Genomic DNA, 18,946 nt, shown 5'->3' with positions numbered 1-18,946 from the left:
ACCCAGGCGCCCCATATTCTAAAACAACCACAGCCCAGGTTGCTCCCTTGGAACACCTGCTTCCCAATCTCCCTCCCTGATACTCCTTCCTCCAACTCTTTGGAGGAACCTGCACCCAACAGCAGTGCTCAGGAAAGGAAAGGAGGGACAGCTTCTGGCAGATTCTCCCTCCTGAACTGTGCCCTCCATGTGTGCCCTTCTCCCCAGGCCTCCTCACGCCACCCCCCCCCACCCCCACCCCCTCCACCCCCCTTCCTCCAGGTCGTCCTCCATCCTGCAGTTGAGGAACCTTGGAAAGATCCTACAGGACTTAACTTCCCAGCCACATACCGGAGGCCCTGCAGGAGCTGACCCTTACTTCCCTCTGAGGTCTTACCTCTCACTCCCACACCTCTCTCCTGGACACTGAACTTTTTGGTTACTCCGATAGCCCGGCCTTTGCTCAAGTCATTTCCCTTCCTCAGCTACAGCTGCCCCGCCCCTAGATTGGGTCAAAGGCTCTCCCCATCCCCCGCCCTGGGTTTCCTCCCCAGGGAGCAGGGTTGAGAGGAGATCTCCAAGGCCTGGGGAAACCCCCTTACTGTGGAAAGGCCTCTGTCCCTGACTCGGGCCCCAAGAGTAGGACTCGGGTCCTCGCGGAGTTGGACGCGAGAGGGGGCGGGGCATGGGCGTCCGGCCCCGCCCCGCCCCCGCCTCCCGCAATGGGGACCCGGCCGGGCTCAGCTGATGCCTCACTTCACGTGACGCGGGCTCTGGGCGAACATGGCGGCGGCCACCGGGTGAGTGCTGCTCGCGTCCCTGGCCGTTGGCCGGGGGCGCGGAGAGGGGGCCTGGGTCTCGGGGCTGATAGCTCCTGCCGGCGGCCCGCGGCCCGGCTGGTCGTGCTGTGTGGCCGCGGGCAGCGCGCTTCGTAGCGTGGGGCGGGCATCCGAGCGCGCTCCGTGTCAGGGGCAGCTGAGCTCCCCTCTCCGCTGCCCGGTGGTCCTCGGGGCCATCCTGGCGCTCAGGTCCCACCCGCGCGCGTGGCCGAGGTGGGGGCTCGGACCTGCAGGCGCGTTCACGGCCACGCCCCTCAGATGGGTAGACCGCGTTGCTGGTTGCCGGGGTAGGAGCGCTCCCCGGAGGAGGAGGTTTCTGAGAAGGGCTCGGAATCCCTTCCCCAGCGGGGCACTTCCCCACTTCCTTCAGGGCCCAAACGTCACCTCAGAGAAGCCTTCCCTCTGTACCTGTCCTACGTTTTGTAGTCCTTATCACCATCTGATAAACTATATAGTGCTGTTATTTTACTTGTTTCTTGTCTTCTCATTTGGGATGTAAGGTCAGGGTCTTTCTCACGTTCACTCCTGGGCCTCACTGGTAAGTGCCTTGCACACAGTAGGCGCTTCCAGAGTCCTGCTGCATGAAAGAATGGGTGAATAGTTTGGGTGGCAGGAAGTGTGGACAGATGGGTTCACCGAAGCGTTGGGGAAAGTGCCCTGGAGGAGGGAACATCTGAGCAAAGAGTGAGTGACAAAGGTTGAGAGTTAAGACTGTGCTGGGGATGGGGGAGAGTGGGGTGCATCCTTGTGCTGGAGGGTGTGGTGTTCCAGTTGACTTGTCCAGACTTTGTCCTGAGGGGCTGAAGCCATCCACGGGTTTTAATCTAATCAGACGTGCTCTTTGGACAGTCGCTTCCCTGGGTTGTGTGTGAGTTCAAGGGGAGGCCCAGTGATGGGTATGACTTATGGGCATGGTGGTGCTGGGGGCTAGGAGGGGAAGTGGTAGAGAGGGGCACTGCTCCAGATGCCAGGCTGGGGACTGGGATTAGAATGATGGAAGCAGTGGGCTGACTGCATTTCTCTTTTGGGGAGGTGGGAAGATTGGAAACAGAACAGGGTTGAGAGAGCTTAGGACATAGAGATCAAACCTTTAGCGGGCACCTGCTGTATTTCAGGATCAGTACTGGGCCTACCCTTAGGTGCTCACAGGCCACTGGGGCAGAAGCACACAGGGCGCATGCCGTCCACCTGTCTGCCTCTGGTCTTGGTGTGCTCCATGGAAGGGCATGGATCCTGAGCTCAGGGGAGAGTGTGGGTAGACTTTAATTCCTGGATGACATGTGTGCCAGTCCTTGGGTGCCCCTCAGGCAGAGACAGAGAGAAAGACAGCTATATGGAGTCAGGACCAAGCCTGGAAAGGGGCAGAGAGAGCAAGAGGTATAGGCCAGTGCCCAGATAAAGGTCTGTTGTCTTTATATCTGGGCCATCCAGGTGGTCACAGAGAGTTCCAGGGGCTTCATTTGGGTTCAGGGCTCCATACTGGCCTCCTGCTCTCCTGAAGGCACAGAGGAGCCAGGCTCCTTGTTTGGATTGGGGTGAGCCTGGACCTCGCCAAATCCTGGAAGGACGGTTCTTCCAGCAAAGTTGATCCTCTGGGGCCAAGGGGGGAGGCAAGAGGAGGAGACACAGAGTGACAGAATTCTTGGAGAGGTACGCTACACTATTGGAGATGTGGGTGGCGAGGGGGACAGAATTCTGCATAGGATGAAGAAACTCTTTTAATTTTTTTTTTTTTTTTTAACTGAAAGGCTCCCAGGGAACTGCTCCACAAAGGGTCTTTGCCAACAAGGAAATGCAGGTGAACTGCCCTGGGTGTGAACCCGTTGGGTCATAGGTCATAATAAAGTCAGCGTTTTTCGGGAGAGAAAGTAAAGTGAGGAGTCAAGTTCAGGATCAGAGCCTGTCCCCACCCTGATGTGAACCTTGCGCTCCTGGGGAAGAGGTGTCAGGCCGACCCTGGTGGATGGGTAAGGGTGGGTCTGTTAGAGTCAGGCTGGCCTCTGAGTGCCCCTTTGCCCTCTCCAGCCCCTTTCCAGGCTTGGTCCTGACTCCATATGGCTGTCTTTCTCTCTGTCTCTGTGTGTGCTTAGCGCCCCTGCGCCCCCGCGCCCCCGACTCTTCCAGCCAGAGTGAGTGGGTTGCCCTTGCTGATAGTCAGCTAGTGGGTTTGATGCCTGGCCCAACCCAGAGGCTGAGGGTGAGGAAGCAGGAGGTGCTCGGCTGGCCTTTCTTGCTGGGAGCTTAGCAGCGGGGCCCCCTCTAGAAGTGGCATCACATTCCGGTGCAGGGACCTCGTCCTTGTCTGTGCCATGGACCCCTTGTGTATCAGGGAGGCTTGGGCCCCCGTCTCAACATGATGCTTTTAAATGCATAAAAGAAAACATGGAGGATTACAAGGAAAACCGATTGTATTAAAATACAGTTATCAAAATGTTAGTAAATTTATAGTATTGTGATAGATGTTATTAACCCATTAAGTCACAAAAGCAGCAGGCCTAATAACCACCTTAGTTTTGAAGCAGTGGTGAACAAGAGTGACATTTTGAGCTACTGTGACATCAGTAACCTGATAGGAAAATGCCTGTGATTGTTCTTGGTGACAGGTTCATACATTGTTGATACTGTGAATCGGAAAATGCATATTGGGATGAAGGTTCGAGCCCATAAAAATATCATTTTTTCCCATCCAAGTAGATGGAATCCCTCAGTTCTATGTGTGAATCCCCACGGGCCTTGGGTGCGAGCCCTGCATGTGACCATAGGAGAGGAGGGGGTGCTCAGCCCTGGTTTGGGGGGGACAGGAATGGATTGCAAGGGCAGCAACATCACACTTTCCCTGAGGCCAGCCCCTCTCCCGGTCACCAGCTGCTGCCTGGGCCCTGGCGGTTTGTAGGGCTGGGCTGGCTTTGGGGTGGGACGGGGGGCTGGAACTTGAGCTCTGGGTCTCCCTGGTGCCCAGAGCCGGTCTGCCAGCCCCTGCTGTCTTCCTCGGCCATTGCCTTATTTATGCCGGCACTTGGGGATGACCTGGCTTTTGCCTTCTACATTCTGGATGTCGGCGAGCCCAGTGGAAAGCAGGTGGAGATGTTTTATTGGTGCTGCTTCTGCTGAGCTTGCAGGAAGTCACTTTCACTGGCTCTGGGCCCAATCTTTTCTCACAGGATTGGCTTACACCAGGAGAAATCAAAGGGTGCATCTCTATGAACCTTGATTCTGGGGGTGCCCTGCCATAAGGAGTGACTGCAGCTCATCGGCCTGCCTGCACTGCTCTTCTGTGTTGTGGCTGAGCCCACAGGGGCCTGGGCAGTAGGGCAGATTTTCTTCATGGTAGCGGCTGACGCTCTCAGAGAGGATTCTTAGCAAGTTTCCTGTTTTGATCTGGGCTGCTTGGCCTGTGGGCCAGAAGGTCACAGTCCAGGTGCCCTGAGACATGGAGGCCTCTCAGAAGGTTCTGGACAAGTGGAAGCCCAGCCCTTGTGAGAGCCCTCCTAGTGGGGGGCATGGTAGCAGGCCGGGGGAGCTGGTGTCTGGTGTGTTTAAGGAGAGAGGGTCAGGGAGAGGGGTGAGGAGTGGTGGGGGGCGAGGTGGGCAGGGCTAGGGGTGGGTGCGGGTTGGAATCGGGCCCTTGCAGCCAGTTGGCTACGGAGTCTGCAGGCGTCTGGCAGGTTTGGCCAGAGCCACCTGCTGTGGTGCCTTGGCCCCTCCACCCCTGGGGAGTGTGCGGTGACAAGGTTCTCCCCGGGCCACCCCCTCCATGGACTTTGCTGAGTGAGGGGAAAACCGCGGGGATGCTGGGGGCTGCACTTTCGGTTCCTGCGTACACGGCCAGCTGGACGCAGGGACGCAGGCATGTTTATGAGCTGCCACCTCTGCCCTTTGATCTTTGGGGCTGAGCGCAGCAGAAAAGGGGCCCAGCCCCAAGGGAGTGCTGGCCCCTGTCCAGCCTCTCTGGGAGGGTGAGTGGCAGCCCATGTCCAGGGACCCGGGCGTTCTGGTCCCACAGATGTACATGGGGTGTGTGTGAGCCGTCCACCCTTTCTGGCCAGGCTGGGCCCCAGGGTTCGGCTTCCTGCTGCACTGGAGCTGATGTGGCAATTTCTGGCCAGCACAGCTGTGTGGGTGACCCCACATTGTGACAGTTGTCCACTCAGCAAGTATTTATCCAGTACATGCCATGTGCCGAGCAGAGTGCTAGGCACCGGGGCAGCAGTGACCAGAGCAGAACCAGATCTGTGTCCGTGGGCTTGACAGTCTTGTGTGCTGAGGCAGCCCCTGCAGTGAGCACCAGCGAACACAGGCTGTGTCTACCTTACAAGGTGTTTGTGTCACTTCGGCCAGGGACCTGCCAGAGCCTCACTTGAAGGGGTGATGAGAGTTTACCGCAGGGTCAGTTTACAGTGCTGCGGGCAGGTTCAGGGGACCTCGGAGAGAAGAGGCAGCAAGCTGGCCAGGAGCCAGTGAAGGCGGTGCTGGGAGAAGGGAGGCCTGGGAGCTGTGGCCCTGAGGGGTGGGTCCACCAGCTGTCAGGTTCCAGGTTCCACCAGGGAGGGAGCAAGGAATAGATTCCCTGTCGTCCCTCCACCCTCTGGTCTCCTGCCCTGCCTCCCAGTGGCTAAATCACCTGGAGCCTTATTGAAGTGCTGGGGGGCCTGACCGGAGAGCCCGGGGCCTGCTTGACAGGAGGTGAGGTCTCTGCCCTCCTAAGGCTACATTTTCCCTGGGGGAACCAGGAGCAGGTAATAAATGACGTTATGCAGTACTGTGTGCCCTAGAGCGGAGTGAAGGGAACAGGGGATAAGGTTGGGACAGAGTACTGGTAAGCGTCTGGGGAGAGCGGCCATTTCTGCAGAGACGTAGATAAAGAGCTGGGATGCCCCTGCAGGCAAAGGTTAGATCCCCTCAGTGCCCGGTAGCTGTCTTCCAAGTGCACTTGACAGCTGAGGGCAGCAGGCAGGGGAGGGTCTGCACAGATCTGCATTGTAATGGGTCCTTCTAGGTGGGTACAGAAGAGGTTGTGGGGGGAAGCTAGGACCAAAGAGATCCTGGAGGGTTCCCTGTGATTGTCCAGGCCGGAGATGGGGATCCCCCAGCTGGAGGAGGCGCTCAGGAGGGAGGGAGCCTGAGCATGGCTGGGGGCTGTGGAAAGAGTGGTCCCTAGGGTCCTCGGTGCCCAGAGGCTGGGTGAGGAGTGGGAAGCCAGTGTGGATGGGGAGTGTGGGGGTCACTGGGGCCTGGCAGGGGCTCAAGTGCGGGAAGGGGTGGGCCAAAGCGCAAGGTGGCGATTGAGGAGAGCATGGGCTGCTGGGGCACCAGAACGTCAGGCTTGAGCGACTCTGCAGAGATTACTTTCTTAAAGGGTAGTGAGAAATCAACTCCTGGAAGTGTGTGGCAGTCAAGGAAAGCATTTTTGTTTATTATGAGGGTGAGGTTCCTGTCCGTTGGAGGTGAGGAGTGAACCGTGATGCTGGAGCGACCTGGGAATAGACATGGGATGCAGGGTGCGGAAGCAGGCAGGCCTTGGGGGGTGGGTGCCCGGTAAGCTGTTTTCTTGGTGTAAAGGAGACTGGGGTGGGGAGAGATGCCCACCTGCTCTCCGGTGACATCTGTCCTCTAGGACGGCACTCCTATGGCTGCCACTGCCTGGTCCATCTCACCATGGTCCCCTTAGCACAGACTCGCTTCAGGTCCTGATACTAGGTGTCCTGTCCTGGGCTGCCGGGTCTGAGAGAAGACAGCATCATGTAGGCTCGAGGGCAGGGATCCCATGTTGTCTGGGCCAGATCAAAGATCACAGATCCTTCTTGCATGGATGGTAAGTTCCTTGAGACCATTGCAGGCTTTCCCTCCAGGGGCCTGACCTGCCCACTGGTGAAGCAGAAGCAGCTTTCTGTCATCCCCACTCTGGGTCCAGGGCTTGGGGACAGTTGAGGAGAGTGGGGTCTACGAGGCCCTGGCAGCCCAGGGAGGGGCCATTTCTGGGCCAAGCAGGTTGAGCTTGGATGAGGGGGGGTCCCCCAGCAGGCTTGGCCCTCTGGTCACCTCAGGCTACAGGCGGTGGATGGGCTTGGTGGCGCTAACAGGAGCCCATGTGGCGACTTTTGCTTATGTCTTTGCAGACCCTCATTCTGGCTGGGGAATGAGACCCTGAAGGTGCCCCTGGCGCTCTTTGCCCTGAACAGGCAACGCCTGTGTGAGCGGCTGCGCAAGAACCCGGCTGTGCAGGCCGGCGCTGTCGTGCTGCTGCAGGGTGGGGAGGACACCCAGCGCTACTGCACTGACACCGGCATCCTCTTCCGCCAGGTGAGCCTGCCTTCCTGCCTTCCTGCACCTTCAGCTGCGCCCCAGGCCTCTGGTGGTCTGTCCACCCTCCCCCAGCATCGGACTTGGTGGGCCTTGGGAAGCTTTACCCGCAAGGGGACCCTGGAGAGGCTCTCAGAGGGCGGGCCAAGGCCTGGCACCTGGGGAACCCTGACTCTGGAGGGGTAGAGCCTTCCTAGCTGTGGATGGGGGAGGAGCTGATGCCAGCCAGTCTCAGCTCTTAGTCAGAATACAGAAAAATGACATTCCTGGGGGAGCAATCAGGCAGGAAGTCTTCATGGAAGAGGCGGTATTTGGAATGGGCTCTGAAGGCCAGGATGAATTCTCACAAGTGCGTTTGAGAGTGGGTGTTGCAGGCTTGGGGGGTGGTGTCCACAGGAGTGAGTGGTAAGGGGGTGGGCTGGGCAGAGGTGCAGATGGGAAGGCCTGACTTCCTGGGGCCAGATTCTGCCTGCAGCAGGGAAGACACGGGCCGCAGCGGACCGGGAGGAGACATGGGAATGGGGTGCTGGGCAGGAGTGGGAGGCCCTCACATTCATCCCAGCTTGGCCATTGTTGTCTCTGTGACCCTCCCTGGGCTTCAGTGTCCTTGCCCGGGAAGTAGACTAGGGATGCCTTGAGGTTCTGGAACCCTGTGTGGTAGAGGGTGGCTTAGCTGCTAGAAGCCAGCCCAGATGTGGTGGCCTTGGCTGAGAATCGTAGGCATCATTCAGTTTCCAGGAGCAGGAGCAAGGGCCCTCAACAGAGGAACTCACCCAGAAAACCAGAGAGGCCCTGAGCTGGCTCCACTCTCATTGATCCCAGCTCTGCACCCACTTTACAGATGGTGAAACCGAGCCTCAGAGAGGAGCCGGCATTGCCAGAGGGGGAGCTGGCATTATTTAGAATCCCAGCTCTGGACTCTAAGGATAGGGCTCTGCTCCCCGCCATGCCCAGAGCTGGTGGGGTTCTACCCTGGGAATTCTGTATCCTCCTTGGGGGCAGCAGAGCCTCGGGGACATGGCCGTCTGGCATCCAGGCCAGGAGGAAGCAGGGAAATGTGAAGGGGACCCAACTGTGGAGGGGCAGCAAGATGTGGCCTCCACAGAGGGCTGTGTTGTCATCCCCCATAGGGCACAAACGGGCTGTCAGCTGCTGAGAGTGATTGCAGTGAATTTTGCCGAAAGTGGCTCCCCCTGGAAAGTTTCCCTATGCCACATTCTTGCAGCTGCAAGCTTATAGTCCCCTGGTTTCTAGAGACGTGGAGGTCTCAGTAAGTCTTTTCTGACTAGTCTTGATGCTTCCCGAAGTTTACGTATTCTGTGGTTTAAAAAGCGATCTCCTAAATTCAGCCCTTGGCTGCCTTACTGCTGTTATGCAAGGTTAATTTTAGAAGAGATCCTCCTCCGCTTCATACCTTTATAAGATTATTTGAGCTCAGTGTTTATTGCTAAACACTGAAGTCATCAGCTGCCCCAGGGGTGGGAGAAGGAAGGAAGAAGTTCTAAATGGAAGAATCCATTTCCGTGCAGATGTCTGGCCTGGGTGTCTAAGTCAAGGTGGTGTCTTGCCTACCTTCGGGTATGGAGGCAGCAGAGAGGCTCAGGTAGGGCTGTGCCGGGCCTATGGTTTGCATGGGCACCCGTGTCCTAGTGTGCCCTGGGGTACCCAGCCAGGGGCCCAAGGGGTGTGGGCAGAGAGGGGGTTGTGGGTGGGGCTTGGGCACACGCTGGACCGGGCATCCTCAGAGGAGGCTCAGAGCAGGGTGGGAGGAGCCAGCCAGGCTGCCCCACGCCAAATCCTGGAAGGGGTTGATGGACAGCCCACTGCTGGCATGGGGTGGGGGAGGCAGAGTGCACAGGTGGGGAACTAGATGAGGCTGGGAGGCAGGCTTTGAGAGCTAGGGGGCCTGAGCTGACTCGGGTGCTTGGTCTGACACCCAGTCTCTCTCCTTGTGCCTCATGTTTTTGTTCTGCTGACCCGGTAATCAAGGTCCTTGTTCCCATCACAGGAGTCTTTCTTTCACTGGGCATTCGGTGTCACCGATCCAGGCTGCTACGGCACGATCGATGTCGGCACCGGGAAGTCGACCCTGTTTGTGCCCAGGCTTCCTGCCAGCTATGCCACCTGGATGGGAAAGTAAGGAGCAATCCGGGCCTGTAACTGGGCCTGCTGACCATTGAGAGTGGGGTGTGGGGGGGGCATGGCTTGTGGGGGCAAGGAGGGAAGGAGAAGGGGTAGGTGGGGCCATGTCTGTGGTGGCGTCCATTGACCGCCTGCTCAGGGGCAGAGCGTCAGAGCCGCAGCCACAGATTATGGTCATGTTTGTGTGGGGGTACACACACACACAAAAATTTCAAGATTTGTTAATCTTGAAATTTTGGATTCACAGCTTTGTCAAAATGCCAGAGGCTTTGGTCCCAGTGGGCCATCCCTCCTGCGTGGCATCAGCGGCAGGTGGCCCCACCTTGGGTGTCATGGGGTTTGGCTTGGGTCAAAGAGGGCAGCCTGGGACCCTCCTCCAAGGCCCATCTCTCATGGGGCATTGCTGGATGCGTGCTGTGTGCCTGTTTCTGGCTCTGTCTCAGGAGGTCCTGCCTCATTCAGCTTACCTGTGAGACAGGACGGTGGCTCTAGGATTGTGCTGTGGAAGGAGTGTGGCATGGGGGGCCTGGGATGTGCTTGGAGGCATCCTCCCCATCGTCCACTGCACCTGCCAGCTCCAGGGCTGTTGGCCGTGTCTGCCCCTCATGGGAGCCATTCTGCCTGCTGCGACGTGCCTAGGCAGAAGTCATATTTAACCACGGCTGCTTGAGGCCCTTGGGATCCTGGTAAATGTTCCTCACCTTCGGCGTGTCATTTCCGCCTGGAGAATGATTCTTCCGGGCTAATGTCTAAATTGCAGCCCTTGCTGCCTGGAGTCCCTCAGCCCCCCTTACCAGGGCCTGTGGCTACTTTAGGGACCTATTCCGTGCAGAGGGCCAGACTAGGGCCTCCCCCCCATCCCTTGAGTGCAAACTCCAGAGCCCCCTTTGTTGGCCTGAGAGGTACCTCTTCTGTTGTCTTGGGGCAAGGGGTTCAGGCTCACAAGGTGATAACAGTTCTGCTTTGAGGCCTTCCGGCCATGGGCCATCGGCTTCACCGTGAAGACAGCTTGAAGCAGAACTGACAGCAGAAGAGAAGTGGGCCGTGCTTCCCCTGGGTGTGTTTTCCTGTTTGGCCCTGGGGAAGGAGGGTGGGAAGTGGGCATGCCTGACCCAGCTGGCCATTGGAGGGCATGCTGGGCACCTAGGTTTTGGCCTTCTCAGAGGCCCTGGGGCAGGTGGATGAAACAGGTCCCTGCTGTAATGAGCAGGTCTCCACAGCCTTCATGCCTGTGTGAGGGCGAACACTGGAAGGTTGTGCTGCCTTCTTCCCGAGGGACGGGGCGGTGTGTTGGACAAGGTGAGCCCAGTGAGAGCCCCCAGAGGCTCCACACCACCCAGCCCTGGGTAAGGGTAAGAAGTGGGGTGCAGAATGGGAGGCTGGTCACTGCAGGTGTCTGCTCTGTCCTCCTGCCCTCCCTGCCCACTTTACCGTGGAGTCTTTTACCTGCAGAGACACTGGCCTCAGGCTTGGCCCGGGCAGGCCCTCCTCAGTGCATTTTTCCGGGACCCTTCTCCTGCAGGCCTGAAGATATGGGTGCACATAGGGTGGTTTCATCCCCCCCAGCTCTTGCCCCCCGTCCTGTGGTAGCCCTGATGGTCAGCCTTTATCATCTTCCTGGTTGAATCCTTATGGCTTCCCTGCTTTAAAGAGGCACAGGTTCAGGATGGTGGCATGGCCTGTGCAGGTCACATGGGTCAGTCTTGCCGGAGGCTGGCTGGCTGGCAGGGCATGGCCTCTTCCCAGAGCAGCTCTTGTCATTGTTGGGGCCTCTGGTTCCTTATCTGTGGGACAGTGACAAGGCTGCTTGTGAGGCACCACCGGGGCTGTCATCATAGTGATGGGCACTGCGGGATGGCTCACTCTGTGACACTGAAAGGTGGTGGTAAAGATGCCAGGGACAGGCAGCTTATAATGTCCAAAAATGGCCCCAGCAACATTTGTGGCCATTCCCGATGGAGAGGTAGACTCCCCCCAACCCCCGCCGCTCCCCCTGGGTTGGGACTTGGTGACTACCTTGATGCATGAATGTGGCAGGGTCATCCTGTGGCTAGAACCCTGATTCTTTTTTATTTTTTTTAAGTTTTTATTTATTTATTTGACCGAGAGAGAGAGAGAGATCATAAGTAGGCAGAGAAGCAGGCAGAGAGGAGGAGGGGGGAAACAGGCCCCCTGCTGAGCAGACTTAGGTGGGGCTCGATCCCAGGACCCTGAGATCATGACCTGAGCTGAAGGCAGAGGCTTAACCTACTGAGCCACCCAGGTGCCCCTAGACCCCTGATTCTTGTTCATGGGACACCTGTCCCTGAACCCAGCTGCCATACTGTGAGGAAGCCCACACTTGCCCATATAGGGGGACCTCGTGGATGGGAGCAGGGGCCCAGCTGACAGCCAGACCACCCACCAGAGTAGGTGACTCCAAGCCCCAGCCTTTGATTCCTCTTGCTGAGGTCCCAGACCTCTTAGAGCAGAAATAAGCTGTCCTTTCTGGGCTCTGTTCCAAGTCCGGACCTTTTGAGTCCTCGAACATGAAGAATGTCAGTATGGTTTGCCCGAAAACCCTGGTAACTGGTACAGCTGTGATGAGGAGTTTCCTGGTGAGAGTATATAGGTCTGGTTTCCATAAGAGAATTCTTCCAGAGCCCTTCCTGCACGCTCGGTGATCATAGAGCTGTGGTCTCTGCCCTGCTTGCTAGTGGCACGTTCCAGAAATAGCTGGGGCTCCAGAGCATGGGCAGCACCCGTGGTTTTGACCTGGCTGCCCTCTGAGCTGCCCCGTGGCCCTGTCTGCTGGCTCTGAGGGTGCCAGTCCTGCGGGTAGAGGGGCTCCATAGTGAGATGTGGCATGGGTAGAGGGATAGGGGAGGGTCTGAGCAGGGCCTTGCTGGACTTTCTACCTGCAGATGGTGTGGGGAGGCTCCAAGCACATCTCCCCTTCTGTCTGCTGCTTTGTCTTGTGTCAGGTCGGGAGTGCCTGTCCTGGAGAGTGGACTTCCTCCAGGGCTGTGGGCGGAGAGGCCTTTCCCTGCCTCGGGGACTCCACCATCCAGTGGGAAAATCTGAGCAAATCTCACCATGTTTCCCCACAGCCACCATCTGGGGAGCCAAATGGCACTTGACTGGAGTGTTTAAAACCCAGGACCTGATTGGTCAGGGAACAGCTGTTAGCAGTTGGCTCTTCTGAAGCGCAATCCTCAGTAATACAGGAATACTATTCTGTGCTTTGACAGTGGCTGGTTTTCAGGGCCGCTCTTACAAGTTTTCCTCCAGGGGCACCTGGGCGGCTCAGTTGAGCGTCTGACTCCTGGTTTCGGCTCAGGTCATGATCTCAGGGTGGTAAGATGGAGCCCTGTGTCACACTCTGTGCTGAGTGGGCAATCTGCTTGAGATTCTCTCTCTCTGTCCCCCTTCCCCTGCTCGTGCACACACACACACACACACACACACACACTCTCTCTCTCTCTCTCTCTCTCTCTCTCAAATAAATAAATAAATAAATCTCCACCAAAAAAAGTTCTCCTTTAATCTGGCCCTGCTTTTGCTGAGCTACCTGATTGCGTAAGTGCGGACCTAAAGGCTTGCGTGACCTTTGAGTGTAGAGAAGGGTCTGCAGTGTGGGTCTCCCCTTTGGAGAGGCTCCGTGCTGGGCAGGCCAGAATGAGCAGGTCGGTCCCTTCCGGCTACACAGCAGAGAGCTGGACCCTGGCCTCCTGCAGACCTGGCTCCCCACTGTGGCCACCTGGGCAGACCTTTCCTTCCTCTGCTCCGGTATGTCCTTCTCCTGGTCCCCGTGTCCCGAGCCTTTAGGAGAGAAGGCTCGGTTACAGAGGGGCAGTGGCGAAGGGGTTGGTTGTCTGGGGCTAGAGTTGGGGAGTTGCCAAATCTGATTGCGTGTGGCTGTTCCCAGACATTCTCGTGATCAATAGGGCTAGGGAGCGAGGCTGGTGGGATTACCTGGCCTTTGCAATCAAAACCCACCAGACTGAACATTTGACCTTCAGCTCCTCAGCTTCCTTTTGAGTCTCTATCTGATGGCTTTTGAAAATCCATCTGGCAGATACCGCCATCCAAAGTCGTCCGGGGAAACAGCACTCCCATCACTAGACCTGCCACTTCCTGCGTAAAGGGCAGGCCTCTGTTGTCAGGGCAGCGGACGCTGGGGGGCCTGTTCCTCACCCGGGGCCTTTTTTGGGGCAGGAGTGTGGTAGCTCCTAATTTGTTTTCATTTGGAATCTGCTTGCAAAAGTCTGGTGCCTTTGGATGTGAGTGTTTCCCGTCATTTTTTGTTAGAATCAGGCTCAGCTGATGGCAGCTTTGGCTACTGGGGTGCCTGGGCTCCTGGGAGTGGGCAGGGAATTGTCTCTGAGTCTCAGTACGGGGCGGCTTCAGAGCCCATAGAGGGTGAGTGAATTTGCGCCAAGTTGGGGGAACCTCCTAGAACCTTTGCATCTTGACTATGCTCTGCCCTTGTCCCTGACTGAGACTGTGGGCTCAAAATATGAGATGGGATGCCTGATGTGGTGGGCTTTGCCGGGAGGAGTGTGCTTATCCTAATGAGGGCACTGCCCAGGAGTGAGTTTCTCCGGGGCTGAGGCCCTGAGCTGGTGTATGTGTGTGTGTATGTGTGTGTGTGCACCTGCGTGTGCACCCGCATGCACGCCGGGTGTAGTGTGGGTACATGTATGGTGTGTGTGTGTTGGGGGTAGGGTGTGCACGTGGCGTGGAGTGTGTGTGTAGAGCGGGTACATGGGGTGCAGAGTGGGATGCGGTGCTGTGTATGGTCTGGCACTCCGTGTGCACGTGTGCATGTGTCCAGGTACCCCAGACCAGGATGCCTCAGCTGCCCTGTGACCTCACCCCTGCTCCCTCTGTCTGCAGGGAGGGCTGGCGGGGCGCCAAGGAAGGGGCAGGCCTTCCTGAGGAGGGCCGAGGGAGTCCCTTTGGGTCCTCCTGCTGGAGGTTCTGGAGGATCCTGGCCTCCCTAGCGGGGCAGGTGCCGGCATCCTCAGCCCTGCTCCCGGGGCTCTGGCTCTGCTGACCACAGGCCTCCTTCCTCTGGCCTCCTGAGCCCTGGTGCCCCCCCCCATTGCCCCCTCCCTCATGGGCGTGGTTGTCAGGGTCAGTCACCTGCGTTGCTTTTGAAAGATCTGTGTTGCTCTGACCAGGGCCTTGGTTCCCGAAGTGGTTGCCGACCTCTGTTCTAGAGTGAGCGCGGCGTTGTGCCGGGAGCGGAATGAGAGGCAGCGGTGCTGTGTGCAGCTGAAGGCAGACTCTGGCTGCTGGAAATTGATGGTGACTGCTGTAATTTGGTCCTCTTATTTATTCATTAACCGCACACAGGTGGGCATTTGGCCGGCAGGACCTGTGCTTGGCAATTTCATATTCTCGAGGGCTCTGTGGTGTGCGTACCACACGCATTCCTTTAATGTCTCCTTCCCACAGGAGGCCCTGCACAGGGGCTGCTACTCACTGTGTCGACCCTGACCCTGAGTTCCGGGAAAGACCTCCTCTAAGTCATGCTTGGCCCAGCTGCTCATGGCGAAGGCACAGACACCTTTGAGTGGGGCGCTCTCTCTCCTGACAGAGCTGTCTCTTCCCTTCATAGGGAGGATTTTTGAGCTGGGGCTGGCTTCCCCTCTGATCTGCTCTTCCCTGGTCCAGTGGCTTTGTCTGGGTCTCCCGTATGGTGGGATCTGGCATGAGCTCCCCTGCTGGACCCCAGACTCCACGCAGGGCGGGGTGCAAGCCCTCCACGTGGTTGCCACCAGCCTGGCTCTTGGTGGGTCTATCTGTGCCCTGTGACCTCTCCTGCTGGTTCTGTAGGCTCTCGTGGGCGTGTTGCCCCTTCCTTGGATCAACCCTGCCAGATCATGGCTGCTGAGCCGCTGGTGGCTGGCTTAGCCCTTCAGGTGATGTTTAAATTATTTTTACTATAATTAGCCCCCAAACATGAAAAATAAGCAGTATTCAAACTGAATTATCTGTGTCCTTAAGGAAAGAATGGCACGCAGAGTGCCAGAAAAGGTGCTCGCAGCTCTTCAGATCGTATCTGTCAAGCAGTCATTCTGTTGAGAACCAGGCCTGTGGTAGTTGGGTGGCTTTGGCCCTCGTGGCCCAGCAGGTGCTCTGGACTGTGTCCATCGATCTCTTTGAGGAGGGCACAGGGCACGTGGTGGGGCTGGCACCCGCCCTCGCTTCCTCCCAGATAATCCGGGTGGCAGCAGCAGGCTCTCCTGTGATTTGGCTGGCGCTGGCTGCTTCTTAGCTCCTGTGGCAAGTGGATGGTTTGTGGCTGGCAGGCCAGGGGTGGACAGGTGAGTGCGCAGCCCCAGGGCCACCCGCAGGTCACAGCCACCTCGCGTTGGCCTCCCCTTTACCCCTCCTCCTCCCATCTCCTCTGGTGCCACATTGTGAAGACCTCAGGCTGAGTACACGGAGATGTTCCTGGGTCTCAAGTCTAGGTCTGTGAGACTCAAGTCTAGGCTCACCGAGACTCCTAGGCAGGGCAGGTAGGCACACGTGCCCTGGGGTGGTAGCTGAGATGTCGTCCCCCCACCCCCGGTAGTAAGCATCCCTCGTAAGCAGGTCCTTGGCACATCTCAAATCTTCTGGGAGTTTGCTGTGGACACTTGTCACAGCTGTGAGCGATGACGGGACAAGGGGCCAGAGGGAGGTTGGGAACCCGCTGGGGATGCAGGGCGCCTGTCCTGGAGCTGGGGTCGCAGTCGAGGGTGGACATGGCGAGGACGCTGATGGTCCCACCTCACCCTCTGGCACGTGCCTTTGTGCGTGGCGGTGAGTGTCACCATTTAGTGACCGAGGGTTAGTGAGCTGTCCATGCTTGATGGAGAACCAGGGCCTCCGGCATCCAGGTGAGGGGCTTATCATCCCGCTGATGTGATAGCTACTCCAGGCCATGCTAATGGCCGTGCCAGACTTTGGCTGTTTAACTTTTGAGTCCTATCTCAGACGTGGAAGCCAATGTGACTGCCTTGTGCAAATGTAATTAGCAGCAAGAGCTTGACCCCCAGTGTCAGTTTCAGAGAAGACAAAGGGGTGCTCGCTGCGTGGGGCTGTGATCTCCCTGCTGGTCCCCAAGGCCTGTGCATCTGTGCCCTGGTCCACGCTGCCTTCTTCACCATGGTCTGTCTGGTGCATGCTTAAGTGGACAGGGGGGTGGTGCAGGGCTCAGAGAGGGCAGAGGGCTTCTCTTTCCTGGCCAGTGATGCTGATCACTGGTGTCTCAGAGACACAGGGAGCTCGCTATCGGAGGTGGTCCTCTCCAAGTCTGGAAGTGTGCTCGCTCCCCTGTCCCCTCTAGGCCACCCCAGGCACCCTGTCCTTGGCACCCTCACCCCCCTGTCATCTGCTCACCCTTGAGAGTCCAGGAAGCACAGGCTGAAAACCATCTGCTGTTTTCCCCTGAGGCCTCTTTCGGATCTAACACTTGGTGACTCGAATACCATGTGATCACAGGCAGGCTGGGGGCATATCCCCCCATGCTGATGTGGTGCCCAGGCGTGGGATGGCGCAGGATGGTGTGTGTGCGTCATTAGACTTGGCTAGAGACACCCTCCCCTTGTGTGGCTAGTGCTCCACCTCGGGTGAGCTCTGTCACCAGCAGTGACATCAACTCAGCCACTGACCAGGAGTCTGGGGGGGTGGGGCGGTGCTTGCCGGCCTGCAACTGTGACCCTGACTGTGACCGGGAGCCCTTTGGGAGGGGGCCCAGCCTCCTCCTCCCTTTGTCTCTGTCTTCTCATGGCTGATTTTTCAGGGATGATGAGTAAGCTTGAATGTTTCTCATCACAGTGAGTAATTCTGATATTGACTTCTTTAAAATGTTAATTTTAAAACTTTCCTCTAAAGAGGCTCCATGGGAGAGCTCCCAGGCGGCAGCTTATTTCATGCCCCAAAGGGTAAGCTGGCTGGCAGCCTGGTGGGCTCTCATCAGCGGTGGAGGGGGAGGTGTGGTCTGCAGATGCTGTGGGTGGCCAGGGTCACAGGATCTGAGGACAAGCAGAGGTCAGCTGGAGGAGGTCAGGTGGCCAGGGTCACGGGCTCCGAGGATGGGCCAAGGTCAGCTGGGGGAGGTCAGGGGAGGCAGGTGTGGTTCAGCGTTCACTCTGTGGCCCAGTGCCCTTTGCTTCCGAGTCTGTGTTGGGCCCACCTGCTCTGTGCCGGGACAGGGATGGGCCCAGGGCTTTAGGGTCTGGGCATGGGGGTGGGATGGCAGCCTATGCCAAGTGTGTCAAACCCTGACCCTGGCGTTCCTTGTGCTTTCCTTTGAGGATCCACTCCAAGGAATACTTCAAGGAGAAGTATGCTGTAGATGACGTCCAGTATACAGATGAGGTCAGTAGCAGCCAACTCCTCTCTGAGCCACTGAGGCCTCCCTCACGCCTCAGCACGCTGGCACCCCCTTCCTCCCACTGCCATAGCCCCTGGCTGCCTGTCGTCGTCGTCCTGGGAAGTCGCCACCTGGCTGCCAGCCACCTCAGCAGCGCCCTCGTTTGGATAACGCGGGCAGGACTGTGAACCTCAGACTTCCCTGAAGAGCACCCCCCCCAACCCTTTGCCTGGCCAGTGTCCCTCACTCAGTGGCTGGAGGCCTCTGGTACCTGGGTTGTGACTGCTTAGCTTCCCAGAGGGAGGACAGCTTTCATCCCAGTGCCTCCCCCAACACCCAAACCCCCCACCCCCCACCCCTCCGCTCAGCCTGGGCCTTCGTGTATTGGGGAGTTCCCCTCCCCAGCCCTTGCTGGCTACAGATGCCACCACCAGAAAGGCCCCAGACTTTGAGAGGCCTGTGGGGTGGGGTGCAGTTGGAGGGCCCCTGGCTTTAATCTGTTTCCCAGCATGGATGCCCAGCAGTGTCATGTGACCTGGGTAGCTGAATGACTGTCCTTATAGGGCTTTGCCCCTGCCCCAGCCCTTGACGTCCATGGCTGATGGGACAGGGCAGGGGCAGAGGGGAGGGCACAGCTATGTGCCCCTATGGTCTCCTTGGGGGACCAAGGCCCCCAACGCTGCTCCATCCCTGGGTGCTGTTAAAACGCCCATGCCACGTGCAGGTCAGTGCTGGGTAGAACATAAGCACCGAAAGGTCAGTGCCTACTGCTGTCTGCCGCTCGAGCCCCACCCCCAGCCTGGCAGGATCTGCTGGGTGGGAGTTGGGGCCCTCCCATGCCACATTTCCCCAGCCAGGTCCAGATCGCACATGGACATACCTAAGAGCTGGGGGTCTGTGTCAAAGCAGCTGAGGAGCCCACCAGCTAGAGACCAAGCAGCTGCCGCTTCCCCTGGGTAGGATGAGGCTGTGTTGGGGAATGACGACACCCGTGGGAGGCAGGTTCGCAGGGATCCTAACTGGGCTCACAGAGCAGTATGGGAAGCAGTGTGTCTCAGCCCTGGGGCAGGGGTCTGGTGCAGTCTGCTCGGGGGCGCCTGGCCCCAGGCAGACCTGCGTTAGTACTTTCCCACACAGAGACACCGTCCTGCTCCGGTTCTGCTGCCCTAGAATGCCGTGCCCACCCCTCTTGCTGTGCTTGGAGGCCTGTGCCAGCCCGCTGCACCCCCTGCTGACTCTGGTCCACACTGGCTCCCCTCCCACCCCAGCTCTTAGGACCTGCGGGGGACATGCTGGATGCTGGCTGTGTTCTGCTCTGTACTCTGCCTTTTGCTGC

General features: G+C 58.1%; 1 protein-coding gene across 1 annotated transcript in view; it reads left to right on the top strand.

The window, feature by feature from the left end:
* The first annotated feature begins 541 nt into the window (after positions 1 to 541).
* PEPD (peptidase D) overlaps positions 542 to 18,946 on the top strand; it is a 108,644-nt gene continuing 90,239 nt past the window's right edge. Inside the window, exons 1-4 of the mRNA XM_082708633.1 lie at positions 542 to 779; positions 6,935 to 7,118; positions 9,127 to 9,254; positions 17,552 to 17,615. Of these exons, the coding sequence (XP_082564759.1) occupies positions 763 to 779; positions 6,935 to 7,118; positions 9,127 to 9,254; positions 17,552 to 17,615 (393 nt within the window). The 5' untranslated portion in view covers positions 542 to 762. The remainder of the gene's footprint in view (positions 780 to 6,934; positions 7,119 to 9,126; positions 9,255 to 17,551; positions 17,616 to 18,946) is intronic.

The sequence above is a fragment of the Mustela nivalis genome (assembly GCF_964662115.1).
Source record: "Mustela nivalis genome assembly, chromosome: 18".
Taxonomy (NCBI): Eukaryota; Metazoa; Chordata; class Mammalia; order Carnivora; family Mustelidae; genus Mustela; species Mustela nivalis.
The sequence above is the reverse complement of the archived record's forward strand: the minus strand, read 5'-3'. Positions and strand labels throughout refer to the sequence as shown.